This window comes from Zonotrichia leucophrys, chromosome 9 (genome assembly GCF_028769735.1).
Source record: "Zonotrichia leucophrys gambelii isolate GWCS_2022_RI chromosome 9, RI_Zleu_2.0, whole genome shotgun sequence".
Taxonomy (NCBI): Eukaryota; Metazoa; Chordata; class Aves; order Passeriformes; family Passerellidae; genus Zonotrichia; species Zonotrichia leucophrys.
The window spans coordinates 9,745,718-9,760,612 of NC_088179.1; the positions used below are offsets into that span (position 1 = coordinate 9,745,718).

Consider the following 14,895-nt stretch of genomic DNA (forward strand, 5'->3'; position numbering starts at 1 on the left):
CACATACGTAGGGATCTTGCTTTATTTTGCACTTTTCTCCTGCCTGCTATAACACTTTTTAGTTTGGACAGGTGAGACCTAAGATTTAAGCTCTTAAAATACTTCCTCAAACAAGCTGTGTAAAGGTTCAGTTTGCCTATAGGCAGATGTCTTGTTTCACAAAGAACATGATCCAGAGCATGTCACTGATCACACCTGTTTCAGGGACACAAAGGAAGAGATGAAATTTACTGTACTAATGGGCAATTAGGATATTCTTCCCTGTCAGTTAGTTTGAAAAATAATTAGCTTCAATGAGCACTATCCTTTGAACACGATGTTTTCCCTAAAGTGTGAACATTCAGGGATTCTTGTAATTACATAGATGATGAAACAGGTACTCAACATGACAAAAAATTAGATAAAATAATTTTAAATAGGTTGTAATAGCAGGTATCACAATTAATTTAAGACTTTCTCATTATATTTTTTTTTCAGAGATTTTTAGGATATTTTAGGGGTTTTTTTTTGCAGGAGTTTTTTAGGAATTCTCTGGGAATGTTTAGGGTTTTTTCAGAGTTTTAAAAGAATTATTTTAGGGTGTTTTAAGGGCTGTCTTACTACTAATTGGAGTTGTTAGGAATGTTTTTGGGTATCCTTGGGGCTTTTTTAGGGCTATTTAAAAGTTTTTAGGGCTTTTTGAAGAGTATTGAGGGTCTATGGAGAACTTTTTAGGACTAGGGGATTTCTAGGGTTTCTGAGGGAATTTTTTAGCCTTTTTTATCAGGGCATTTTAAAGCTTTTTGGGGTATTCTTAGAGGTCTTTTAAGACTATTTAGGGATTTTTAGGGGTGTTTAGGGACTTTTTAAAAGAAGGGTATTTTTAGTGTATTCTGAGGCTATTTTTAGGTTTTTGTGGGGTGTTTAGGGCAGTTTGAGAACTAGGGCTTTTTTAGGGAATTGATAGGGTTTTTTTAGGGTCCTTTTGGGGCATGACAGAGGCTGAGGGGCACTGTGGGGGCTTGAGGGAGGAGCAGGGAGAGGGGACAGTGGGTGACACACAGAGAAGCTGAGGGTGGCACTGAGAAGCTGGGGCTGCCAAGCCTTTTCCTTGCAAACAGCCTTGGGCCTAGGCTGAATTTAGTGCCTAGGGTTAGGGTTACACCTAGGGTTAGGGTTTTGAAAACCACAGAGCCCAGAGTTCCAGGCTCGCTGCAGCTGCAAAAGGCATCCCCAGGGTTTGGGTTAGGTTTAGAGTCAGGATTTAGGGTTAGGGTTCTAAAAATGTACCAGTGTGCTTTTAACAAATTGTTACTTCAAAAAGAGTTTGTTTTAAGTATGAATGGATTAAAGATTGTCGTTAGCCATTTCCTCTCCTAACCAAAACAAATTATCAGACTTTTGTAGAGGGAATGGTTTTGTGTATTTCTCAATTTTACCATCTTCTTTTAAAAACAAGAGAGAGACAGAGACTGTTCAAGATTGTTCTGGCTTGCTCTTGTTACAATCCAGCTCTGTCTGGATTCAGTGTATGTTACTTTCCTTCTGAACTCATTACCCTCAGCTACTTCCCTGCTAATTTGATTTTTCATTTGTCAGCTGTTCCAAAGCATAGCACAGAAACAGTAGTTAATTCCATCAGTCTTCTTCACCAGTTTATGTTCAAGTCTGTAGATGAGACACATTGACAGGATGAATAGTTTGCTTCATAGCATGACAAAATTTTCATACATTGACAGAAGCTGCAAGGGCTGTGCTAGAAACAATAGCAAAGGCTAATGAATGTGGTCTGCTTGGAGCTGAGCAGGAAAAATGGGGCAGTGATAAGTACCAAAAGCCAAAGCTCTCAGACTGTATAGCATGTCTGCATTTTGCAGAGGGAAGGGCAGGAAAGAATAAAAGCAGTTTTGCCACTTTATATTTTTTATTCAGTTGTAGTTTCTGTCTGACTTCTAGTGAAACACAAAACAGTGAAAAGGTTGCTATGTTTTGTGTGTCTCAGCTCTTTCTGGAAGCCTCCTAGTCCTGCTGAAGTAAGAAAGGAGGAAAAATGCCTGCCCTGCCTTTCCTTAAAATTCTCTGTACAACTCAGTGAATCATGAGCGAGTTTGATTAGACCTAAAGGCTTCACTATTCATTGGCTGGAAGAGATGAAATGAGTAAAGCAACACTGGGTTTTTGACTCTGGCTTCTTGCTGCCTTCCAGTTTGCTGCTTCTACCTCCAAATGTATCAAAAATACCTTGGAATGAGCTGTGCAGGGAGGTTGTGGAGTCCCTGTCCCTGGAGGTGTTTAAGAAAAGGCTGGATGTGGTGTCAGTGCCAGAGTTTGCCAGACAAGGGGTGTTGGGTCATAGGCTGGACTCCATCATCTCAAAGGTCTTTTCCAGCATCATTGCTTCTGTGGAAAAAAAAATGGATGTTTATCAACTAAGAGAACTCCCATTTTCTTAAATAGAGCACTTTAAACATTGATGTTTTTGCATTAAAAAGCAAGGCAAGTCAGGTGTTCAATATATTGCACTGTATGTGATCTGTAGCACACCCAAGTGTTGGTTGGTAAGCTTTAATAATATTCTGTGGTTATAACTTATTTAGCAGGGCTATACTATTTATGGAGGAGACAATTTGTATAAAACTGGTAAAAATGAAAGCCAAGCAAGTGTTGGAAGTTGTTATGACATTTGATCAAATATCCAGATCAGAGTTCTCTGTTTTGGTTAACTGTGTGGTCCTTGCTGGGTTCAAAAGAAATTACCTCATTGCCTTCTACAGCAAAGCCTCTCCAGAAGTAACAGATTGTAGAAATGAGGAGTGTCTGTTCTTTGTATGGCTATTTCAGTGTTTGGATAGTTTGGTTCTTGTATGGATACCACACTCAGTAGTGCCAGGACAGATGGTGATACTGGAAATGGTAAGCTGTTCAACTGAAATGTTCTAGATTGTTCTTTAACACAACTAAAGCTGGCATGAAAAATAATACAGACATACTGCTTTGTGATACCTCTGCTATTCGTTTGCTATGCTCTTCTTATCAGACCTAATTGCATATTTCAGTTTGGTAGCTTCATATATTCCTCCTGACTCTTACAGAGACTATCTTGCAAATCATGTTATCTAGCCTAAAAATAAGGTCATAACTTCAGAGAAGAGGAAAAATCAAGTGAGAATGTTTAATGTAACACTTCTGTGGCTGTCGGATCTCAAAATCTCAGCCCTGAGATGCTGAGCCTCCGAGACCAGCTTAGGGGTCTCGGGACTCCTGGAATGTTGCCAGAAGTGTCTGGTGGCAGGACTTTAACCCTGCGCAGGAGACGACAAGGATGAGGGCTTCACCGGGTGAATGGTGAAGGGATTAGTTAATTAGAGGGTGAGACACAAGGTTTAAGATTTATGTACAGGGGGGTTTAGAGGAGTAAGATGGAGGAATTGGGGTGTGTCCTGTCCTTCTTCTTCTTCCTCTTCTCCTCCATCTTCTTTGGCCACGGTGGCACCTTTCTATTGGTTATTACTAAGAGTACACCGAGTTATAACAATAGATGGTATTGGGGAAAAATGATAAATATTGTATACGTAACTAGGGGTATAAAGATACGTGGCGGTCAGGGGGACGGCACAGAGTGTGCCCATGGCAGGCTGCTGAGCAGATCTCTGCTGGCTGAAAGAACATCTTTTAGATAAACAATTAATAAACATAAAACCAGAAAGAAGAACTGAAGCCTCTTCTCGTCCTTCGATACGCGGTCTGTCCCAAGGCCACCCAGGGCCTTTCCAGGCCCCTCAAACAGCCGAGATAAACCGGACACTTGGCGTTCCCTGGCTGGGCTCCACCACCAAAACCTTTCGGGGTGAGATAAACCGGACACTTGGCGGTCCCTGGCTGGGCTCCACCACCACAACCTTTCGGGGGAAGATAAACCGGACATTTGGCTTCCACTGGGTGAGCTCTGACCACCACAACCTTTCGGGGGGGGCACCACCACCTTCAAAGCCCTGAAGAAAAAAGAGAGAAGAAGAGAAAAAAAAAAAAAAAGCCAGCAGAGACTGCAAAAAACCAGCAGTCACTGAGAAATCCACCTCTCAGTTTCTGCCGAAGAATATTCGTAGCAGAACAGCCCGGACTGGAACCAGAAGGCGCCCTGGGTCCACCTCTCGTGATCTGCTGGACAGATCGAGACGTCCAGACTGCTCTGGCGACAGATTTGGTAAGAAAGCCTGAAAATAAGAACATGGGGGCACACCTTCCCAGGAACAACGGGAAATTTTGTCCACCTTATAAGGTGTGACACAAACATACAAAAATTAATTAGCTCTGGCCTTAAAAGGCCAGGAAGGAAGACCCCGAGACGCACCAGACGTCCGGGGGGGGCCCTCAAAAGAGGGGGGAGCAATGCAAGACTCCGGAAAAAATTAGCTCTGGCCTTAAAAGGCCAGGAAGAAATAACCCCGAGACGCAGCAGACGTCCGGGGGGGGACTCTCTGAAAGAGAGAGGGGAGCAAGGCTCCAGGAAAAAATTATTAGCTCTGGCCTTAAAAGGCCGAGAAGAAAATGCTCTTGCAGAAAAAGAGCAAGAAATATTATTAAAATACCCGGTCCCAAAACCCAGAAACCCTGGGAAACTCCCAAAAAGCGTCCAGAAAGCCCAGAGAGCATGGAGGACTCAGGACCGAGGGGGGAGAGCAGGGGGGGGAGAAAAAGGGATCGGGGGAGGCGCTTTCTCGCGATGCAGCGGCAACGGAGCAGGGAAGCCAGGCTGCGGCGGAGCAGGCGGGGAGCGCGGCTGAAGAAAAAACAAAAGACGCGTGTTCAGATACGGCTTTGCTAAGCTCAGGGCCGGGGGGTGCAGCGGCCCCGGGGGCCGGCAAGGTAGCAGAAACGCGCGCGGCAGGCAAAACTCGCAAGAACCCGGGGCAGAAGTCACATGCCAGCGCAGCAGGGGCGTCCGACATGGGCAGCGGCATGGGGGAAATTGCGCAATCCCAGAAAGGCTGCCGGGAGACGCAGGGGGCGCGCGGTTGTGACGCAAAAAACCCGGGACGCAGATCGGAGCGAGTCGCGGCGGGCGCGGGTGCCGGCGGGGGGGGCCGCACACACTGACGAAAGGCCACACACACACAGCGTCGGAGGAGGAGGAGACAGTCAGGAGCAGACCGAGGGGGAAAATTCAGAAGCGGAAAAAAAAGGGAGAGGAAAAAATTACCTCGGGAGAGACAGAGGGCGGCTCGGAAAGCACGCATGCGCCGAGCGCGGGCGGGGGCGGGCCAGACCCCCGGTGACGTCTCAGGCGAGGAGGGGCCCTCTCCAGACTTGGTGCCTTTGGTAAAAACCCTCGGAGTCCCAAGCCTCTCCCCTCCTGGGGAGGCTTGTGTGTTTTCTAACCCTATTGTCAGTTGAATCAAAAACTAGGTAACCCCGGTCTCAAGTAAGCTTGCAAACAGCAACAATCGCGGAACAAAGAGGCAGTTGTCAGCAGAGCTACAGCATCATTTCGTAACAAGTCTGCAACTATCCAGCGATTTTCCTCAACAAGATATAAGAAGAAACGAATACTCAGACAAAAGTCGGGACTCAGACTGCAAAGGACAACTCAGAAGAGAAACAAGAGAAACGAAAGACTCTGGGGGGTTTTTTCTCTTTGGGGTCTTGAATATTTCTGTATAAGAACGAAAGACTGGGAGGTTTTCTCCTTAAAGTCTTGAATTGCAATAAGCAATGGGGTAAATTTACCTATTACAGGGGAAACTGACAAAGGATCATATATTGATCAGCTGGCAGATTTCTTTGACATTTCTCCCATTTGGAGAAGAATTTTAAGGGTAGGATTTTATGTTTTAATAGTTTAGGATTTTATATTGTAATAGCTTTCCTAGTCCTCATCCATGTCGTCCCAGATGCCATGAATCGGATTGTAAAAGAGGTTTTCTTGGGGCAAACAGAAGGGGGAGATGTCGGATCTCAAAATCTCAGCCCTGAGATGCTGAGCCTCCGAGACCAGCTTGGGGGTCTCGGGACTCCTGGAATGTTGCCAGAAGTGTCTGGTGGCAGGACTTTAACCCTGCACAGGAGACGACAAGGATGAGGGCTTCACCGGGTGAATGGTGAAGGGATTAGTTAATTAGAGGGTGAGACACAAGGTTTAAGATTTATGTACAGGGGGGTTTAGAGGAGTAAGATGGAGGAATTGGGGTGTGTCCTGTCCTCCTCCTTCTTCCTCTTCTCCTCCATCTTCTTTGGCCACGGTGGCACCTTTCTATTGGTTATTACTAAGAGTACACCGAGTTATAACAATAGATGGTATTGGGGAAAAATGATAAATATTGTATACGTAACTAGGGGTATAAAGATACGTGGCGGTCAGGGGGACGACGGAGTGTGCCCATGGCTGACTGCTGAGCAGATCTCTGGTGGCTGAAAGAACATCTTTTAGATAAACAATTAATAAACATAAAACCAGAAAGAAGAACTGAAGCCTCTTCTCGTCTTTCGATACGCGGGTGCCCCAAGGCCACCCTGGGCCTTTCCAGGCCCCTCAAACAGCCGAGATAAAACCGGACATGTGGCCTTGCATTAATACAGGTGTAGTTACATCTGTTGCAATTACAGCATTTTTCTTCTGCTCCAGAGTGCTTTAATTGTGAACTTAAGTAACAAAAGAAACTCCTGCACAGAGTGAGAGGGTAGGGATGGAGGTCTCAGTCTTCTGTATTCTCAGAATGTGGTTCTAGTTCACAATGAATTTGTAAAATATGCCATGGAAGGGTTAATGTTTTGCTCTAAGTTTGTTTTGCTATATCCTTTGGTGTTGTCTATCACCCAGTGTTGTTGCAGTTTTCCATGTCCTTTGAATGCAGGCTTAGATTCCATTAGTCTTTCATTTGCTTTTGCTGATGTGTTGAAAAGCCTGTGTTGGTTTCTTGCACAGATGTCAGGTGGTGTTTCAGTAGTAGCAGTGGCCTAATTACCATTTCTGAATACTGTGGCTTATAAATATTTTGATAAGACGAAGGTGTGATTTCATTAATATTTCTGCAGTAATTAAAAGAAAAAAGGTGTCAGGGAACTATTTTAGGTAACAGGATAATTTAAATATCTACATGCAGATACAAATAGATTTGTTTAAGATATCCAGACTTTGCTGTTCCCCATATTGTTTGATGTAAAAAAAATCTTTTCTTCAACCTAAAGCTTGTCAAAATATATTGTGTAGCCTTCTATTTTTGGGTCAATATATAAAAAAGCATTTTTCATCTTTTTTTATAGCACCTCATTCTATTACTAGTGATTATTAAAGCACATGTATATTTGAAGTGTTGAGCATATTTTATGGGGACTATGCCAAGAATTGTCTTAACTGTGTGAGTGGTATCTGTTTTCTTAAATAAAAATTAACCTGGGATGCTGTATAGAAAAATAAATGTTTTTATAGGAAAATTTGTTATTTAGTTGACAATTTCACTACTGGAAAGAATTTTTTAAAAAGTGCAAGTAACTTAATTATGATTATTTAAAAATCAGTTACTAAACTACAGTTGGGCTGCTGCGTGGCCTTCCCTGGTGGAACTGCTGCCAGCTGGGGTGGGAGCTGTGTGTGCATCTGCTGTGGGGCTGCACATGTTGGATCGGTACTAAAAGCAAACACAAAAGCTGCTTTTAGCAGAAACAACTGCTGAGGACACTGAAATAGTTTAACATTCTGGAGTTTGCTGTGAAAAGCAGGGATTGTGAAAAATGCGAATACTTGTTAATACTTGTTATTCTTAACTGGTTAATACTTGTTACATGTTCTTTTTGTTGTGGTTTGTTGTTTGGTTTGGTTTTCTTGTTGGGTTGGGGTGGTTTTTTTGGGTGGTGGTAGCTTTATTGTTTGGGAGAGTTTTCTGGTTTTGGTTTTCTTTTTATTTGTCTGTTTTTCAGAGCAGTTTCTGGACTTGGTAATTGCCCTGAAACCATCAGATTTGAAAGCATTCAATTCCCTGTCTCCTTTGTGTTGTGACACTTTGGCTTACAGGGTATATGTGCATTTTTCTCCTATTACAGACCAAAAAAACAGTTGTTTTTCATTGTGTCTTGTAGATGTTGGTGGAGGAACACACAATCATGGGCAGCGGCCTTATGGGTTTTGGTTTCCACCTGAGAACTCAGAAGAGGACATGAGAAGGCGAAGGCTTCGTAGATTTGACAGATGATGAAGTTGGCAGGTGTTGATGTAAAGTGCTATTCAGGCTTACCAAAATATTTACAGATTTATTTGTAATCTGTAATTTACAGAATAATTTATAATATTTTTCCATTATTTTTACTACTTGTTGCAAAACTGCATAGAATTTTGTGGGTTCAAACTCAAAGTTGGAACTTGAATAAAAACCATGTGAGATAGGAATAAATATGTGATCTTTGGCCATCTCCATCTTAATGCACCTTAAATGGAAGAAGACTGATGTTTTTTTCAAACTGTCTTTTTTTCCTTAAATTATTTTGTATAGCTTTAAGAATTCCTCAGCTTCTTGACTGCTGATGTTCTCAGACAACAGGTTTTCTTCTTCCATTGCAACTGAAATGTTACGTTTTCTATGTAACTTTGAAACTATGCAGTTTTTCCTCACAAACCTTTCTCATTTATCTCTGATGACCAGTTCATTTTTTGGGATTACCATGTGAAATGCCACTTGAAAAGATTGGTTTGATGACAGTAGCTGGGTTATGTGAATCTAGGCTTAAGCTCTTGAGCAGACAAATAGTTGCAGCTATCCTTCCCCTGCTGTCCTTACCAAGGAATTTTTCAATACAAACTTCAGTGTGGCAGTCTTCCTGACATCATATTATCTAGAACTTGGATGAGATAAAACTGAGTGGTTACTACTTATGTTTTCATAAAGCCTTTCTTAATATTTATGTTTTAAATCAAAAACTGCTGCCCTTTACAGAGCTGCAATAATTTATTAGGAGATTTCTGTAAAGGTAGGTGGCTATGCCATACACAGTATATATTTATTTACTAATATTTTTGAAATGTCTGTTTCCCTTTCTAAGAAGGCTTGGAAGTTTTCTTTTGTATATGCTGTTCATGCAGCTTTAAAAATTCCACTATTTCTCTATATTTATCTTGTTTGAAGACCAATCTCAGAGCTGAGAGTTTGTAGACTTGTGGAGATCACACCTAAACACAGGCTACCTTGAATTGTTCATTTTTGAGAATTTCCTTACCCAGCCAGAGGAGCTGACAGGAGACCTGAGAGCTCAGTTGTCCCACTGGGCACACCCTCCACATAAGTCTGTCCTCTCTATGGCACTGCTGCCTCTTAATGTTAACTGATGAACCTTGAGGGCTTTGGTTTCCAGTATCACCATGAAAATCACTCCTTGTCCAGGCATTTTATCCTCAGAATGAAAGAACTTGGGGATGTTCCTGTAAATCTGTTGCAGAGCGGTGTGGCTGCAGAAGAATAATTTGGTTATTGGCTTTTGACACAGACCTGTTGGATTCTCCTCATCAGCACTGATGGAGTGAGGATTAGGATAAGCAGTTTAAGGGTTTCACCAACCTGTGCTTTATGAAGTCTACTTTTCTATGAGGTTATTTTTTTAATATAAAAAACAGTGCTGTGTATTTCATACAGAAAAATATCCTGAAAGGAAATTTTTTACTGTGTTCTTTCAATAAATAGTACCTGCCCTTTCTGTTTGTAGCTAATGTATGTAAGGGAAGCTCTTGCTTGCTGGGAAAAGCACAATATCAGGATGCAGACTTTGGGCTCGAGGTTTTGGGACACAACAGGCACAACTGCAGTGGGAATCCAGCTACAGACAGAACGCTGATTTCTGATGTGTTCTTGGGCTTGGTTGATTTTGTATATATGCAATAGCCGTAGATTAAACAGCAGACACGTTTATAGAAGGCCAACTTTATGTTCACTGAAAATAAGTCTCAAAAACCTGTATACTTTTCTCAGCAGGTAATAATCAGATGTAAATGAGAAGGATGTAGCATTGGTTCCTCAGAAATCCTTTAATGCTCTGGTCAAAAGTTTCAGTGTAACATACTGTGTGTGCTAAACTCTGATATTTTTCTTATTTAAAAGCACAGGATGTGCTGCTAGTCAGGTAAAAAAGATACTTAAGGAAAATCAAAAACCTGATTACAATTTATAAGCACTTGGTTTTGTAAAGTGAACTTGGACATACATGCCATTAAATATTCACAAAAATTTTCAGTACTAATAAATGTTCTGTTGTTTTGACTTTTTTTTGTATACAGAATTGAAATAAATATTTTTTTAACATTTAAAGCTGTTTGGTTTTAATTATAGTAATTAATAAAGTGTATATTTTAAATTACAGAGCTACTGCTATTTTGTTAGAAATTAAGATTTGTGATACCAAGGGGGTAGATTGATTGTATTGGGACTAACTTTGTTTCTTTTTAATTTAGGGAAAGCTTTGGAGTTAGATTACTGAAAAGTTCTGGTATGTACAGTGTTTGGAAGGTTTATTAACACCTGCTCATTGCAGGTGGGTTGGCCTGGATGGCCTTTAAAGGCCCCATCCAACCCAAACCATTCTGTGGGTCCTCAGCAGGATTTTTGCCATGAAAGCCCCCATCAGTCAGTTTTCAGAGCAGTGCTGAGAGCAGAGGTGGCAGATGAGTCCCCAGAGTGCTCTGTTGCACTTGGTCTCTTCAGGGACAAAAATTAAGGGCAGCTACCCAGGTAAGTGTTGGACCTTGCTTCTCCTCTGGCCCTGGTCACTGCCTGACTGCCTCAAGGGCTCTTGGAGCAAACGTAGCTTTGTATAAAATATTTCAGCATCTGCAGTTTGATTCCTTTGTTGTAGGAGCTGTGATTTCTTGTGAGTTGTTTGTACTTCCTCTGAACTCTGTGATCAGGTACCATGTAAGAAATTCCACTCCCTAATTAATCCTAATCAGCAGACTTGTTAATGGGCACATTCTTGAAATTTAATGGTTGAATGACCTAACATATTACTGTTAATAAGGGCTTCTCACAGCCCAGAATTAAGATGTGATGAAAGAACTGTGTTTAGCTTCTAAAATTCTTTTCCCTCTTCAATCTTGTCTTTAAGCACAGGCAAATTCTGTGGTTTTGTGTCAGTGTGCTGATTTCCCTGGCAGCACCACTTTTCCTAAAGGGAAAAAATGTCCCTTAAAATACCAGGAAAACAGTATTTGCATAGGCATATAGGGTGTAGTAGGAGATAGTGAAGGAACTGGCCACTTTAGGACAGCAGATTTGCCTTATTTTTTTTGCCTGCAGGACTAAAGTAACTTTCTCTGGCCATCCCTTGCTCTGTCTAATGATGATACCCCTGTGTGCCAAGTGTATATATGCTGTTATACAATAACAGAGAACTGCTCAACCTTTGAAGCTGCTGCCTCTCTCCAGAGGTGCGAGGGTGGAGATGGCCCAGCATGGAGGAGGGAACAGTTTGGGACAGTTTGGATCCAGCTGCCCTCCCTGCTGCTGGGAGGGGCTGGGAATGGGGATTGCTCTCATTTTCCCCTCTGATTCCATGGCTGGGGAATTGTGCCCCTTTTGGTTCAGCACTGAGGGAATGTGGATCGTGCTTCCACACAACAGCTGGTGAGCAGATCCTGGTGTTTGTGCTGTGGCTTCTGGAGTGTGCAGACATGAAGGACAGAATTATTGCATGGGTTTATTATAAGCTTCTCATTGTTTCCTATATTAAAAAAAATGGTTATTTCTTACTTGTTACCAGATTTCAGAAGGCAAGAAAATATTAACACTTCTGAGCTTTCAGTTGTAGGAGCTGCTTCTGAAGGAGTGTCAAGCTTTCTAGAAAGTCTTACAATAAATTCTGATACTCATTTACTCTTTCAGGAGCTGGGAAAACTGGAGAAACTCAGACAGTTTTTCACACAACTCTAATATGGTTTGGGCATTTTTGTTTATATGATCTGCTGGGATGAATAAAGCAATTGGGTTAGTGAAAGAGCAGATCAAGGATATGTATGACAGCATTCTTCTGCTGCATGAGAACAGCAGTAAGCTCAGCTCTCTTTCTATTTACCAGCAGAAATTGGCCTAATTTGCAGCAAAAGGAGTGCAAGCAAAAGATTTCTAAACATGTAGATAGTGAACTTTCCAAATAAGCTAGAGATATTCCAGAATTTCATTCTTCTGTCTCTTTGCAGCAGGTTAAACAGGTACTCCTTCAGGGCTGTTGGGCAGGTCAGCAGTAAATGTGCTTGCCTTGGTGCAGAATGTTGGTTTAGGTCTGGTCCTTCACCAAACCATTCTTTCCAGGGATCATTTAAGAGAGATTGGTGTGCAGCTACGGGGTCCTGTGAATCCCTGTTTTCCTTCCTTATGCATGGAACAAGTGAAAGAACAGCCCCTAAATCCATCCAATATTAGTGAGTATGGAATGACCTCTTTGCTGACTTACAATTATAAAGTATTTACATATGAAGTTCTGCAGCTGAGAAGGCTGTTGTGACATCCTCTATGCAGAGATACAACCTGTCTGTAGCCAAAACTTCTGTAACATCTGGTACCATTTATTGCATCTATTTCACTTTCTTACACACATCTTAAACATTTAAGCACAATAGAATCACAGCATTCTAAAATGCTAATTTGTTTTGTAGTTTTAAAATGCAGATGTGCAGAGTCAAGCAGACTACAGCTACAACTGCCTCAGAGTAGCCATTTTTAATTTTTTTACTTCCCATCAGAATTTAATTGATTTCTGCCCATGAGAAAGTTTACTCTCCACTTCAATGAAAATACCCCTTTGTAGTGGTGTTTGCCATGTGCATGGAAGACTAAATTCTGGAAAAGTTCTTGTTTTCCTGGGTACTGAAACCTTGTTTTGCCAAGCTGAACCTGATGTGAGTTTGGGATTTGAGTGCTTCATTCCAAATCTTGCTAGAAACCAATCAGGAGTAACAGACAGGGACACAGCAGAGAGTCTGTAGGGTGGTACCTTACTGTGGGTCTTCCATTAGGACTTGGTTGGGAATTTGTCTCACATGTTCTGCATTTCTAATTCAGCGAATCTGTGGAAAACATTTCAATATGTGGAATTTCAAATCCCACGAAGCTCAAGCCTGTCTTCTTTTGTGAAGCAGTGGGGCAGTGTGTGGTCAAGCACAAGGGGAGCTGTGCTGTGAGGTGTATGAGCTGCCTTACATGGAGGAACTGACTTTGTTGGACAGGTTCACTCCAGAATGATAAATACAGAGTTGTTTTTACTTTGCACTTACAAAATGTCACCTCTAATTGAACTTCCAGTACCTTCTGGAACATCTGGATGAAGTGACTACAAAAGGGGAAAGCTGTTAAATATGAATATGGAGCAGCATCTGTTGGAGTGCTGATGGGGATTTTTTTCTGCACCTGGCTAGTTTTCCAGATGGTTCAGGTGGGCAGAATTTCAGCAGCTGTTTATGTTGTTTGGTCAGTTTAAAATGCTGATTTCTGAAATCAGATCCAGTCATGAAATAGATCCCCTGTTTGATGCAGCAATTGCTTCACCTGCTGGAAAGTTCTTACCAGAGCTGACTGAATTTTTTTATTGTTTTGAAGACTAATTCACTCGGTCCTTGCTTGACTGCTGCTTCTCACAGCTGGCTTTGAAGAGATCCTTTTTCTTGCAAACAATTGTTCCCCATTACAGCTCCTCCCCATGGCCTTGGATGGTTGTTTTCTGTCTTGCTCAGACAGTTCTAATGCAAGTCAAGCCTTAGAACAGAAGTCCTCATCTGTGCAGCATCTGTCTGTGGATGGCCACTGAGTGGAGTTACAAGTTACTTAAGGATTGTTTGTAAGGACTGGGAGTCAGTCTGGGACATCAGTGTGAGGTGGCCATGTGGAATAACAGAAACAAACTCCCAGATGGTTGTGGTTTGTGCCCTGAATCTGGATGAAGGTACAGGTCAGAGCATTGCTGAAAGCTGCTGGTGTGGCCCCGCACGCTGTGCTGGAGGGCTGGCACAGTCCCTGCAGGCTGGCCCTGTGTGCCCAGGGCAGGTGTGGTGCAGAGCACATTCAGTCTGCTCCAGAGTGTGCTTTAAAGCTTTAGGGAGATCCTTTCCAAACAAGTGAGCTGCCTGGGTTAATGGATAAAAGATTTGCTTAATTTCCCTTAAATACAGGCAAAAAATGTATGGACTGTATGAATTCTGGGGTTTCACTGTTGTGATACTGCTTTTGTTTTCCTCTGGTGCTCACGAACCAGCCAAACTCAGAAAAAGGTGAAAGAATCCCTGGATCAGTTTTGCTTAAACTGTTGCACATGATAATGTAGTTCTGGGAATGACCTGTGCCAGTGCTGGTACTGCCACAAAAGGGCTGCAGCCTACAGAGGAACAATGTCAGAGCACAGGAGGAGAGTGAGAAGGAAGGTGCAGCACAGAGAAGCCACTTTGTACCTGGAACAACACCTGTCCAAGATGTTTCTGGCTGCCCCCTGCCTCACTGAAGGGTCTGATGGCACTTGCTGTGGTAACAAGGGAGCAGAGCAGGGCCTGGACTTGAGCTGACCCTGGGAAACTTGGAGGAAAGGTATATTAGAGTTTGTCAACTTTTCCTCCAAAATAATAAACTGAATTCCCCGAGCTGAGTCTATTTAGCCCCCAACAGTGCTTGGGAAGTGATTTCCCCATCTATATGCCCACCAATGAGTTTTCTTGCTCTTTCTCCTCCTGTTTTCTTTCCTGTCCTGCTGGGGGGTGAAGCAGCTGGGCAGGTGTGTGGCTGCCAGCCAGGGCCAGCTGCCCACCCTGACAGCTCTCAGCACATGACAAGCAGGGACCTGGGGTAGCAAGGCCTGGCCATGGCCCCTGCACTGCTCCTGTAGGAGGCTCTGTCAGCTCCCAGGCCCCAGCCAAACACCACCTCTGTCTGCAGCTGTCTGCTGTCCTCTCATTCTGACACC

General features: G+C 42.7%; 1 protein-coding gene across 5 annotated transcripts in view; it reads left to right on the forward strand.

Moving 5' to 3' along the window:
* RHBDD1 (rhomboid domain containing 1) overlaps positions 1–10,217 on the forward strand; it is a 29,263-nt gene extending 19,046 nt beyond the window's left edge. For all 5 annotated transcript variants that reach the window (XM_064721435.1, XM_064721434.1, XM_064721432.1 and 2 more), the window contains exon 7: positions 8,053–10,217. In XM_064721435.1, coding sequence (XP_064577505.1) covers positions 8,053–8,165 — 113 coding nt within the window. In that variant the 3' untranslated portion in view covers positions 8,166–10,217. The remainder of the gene's footprint in view (positions 1–8,052) is intronic.
* Positions 10,218–14,895: the final 4,678 nt, after the last annotated feature.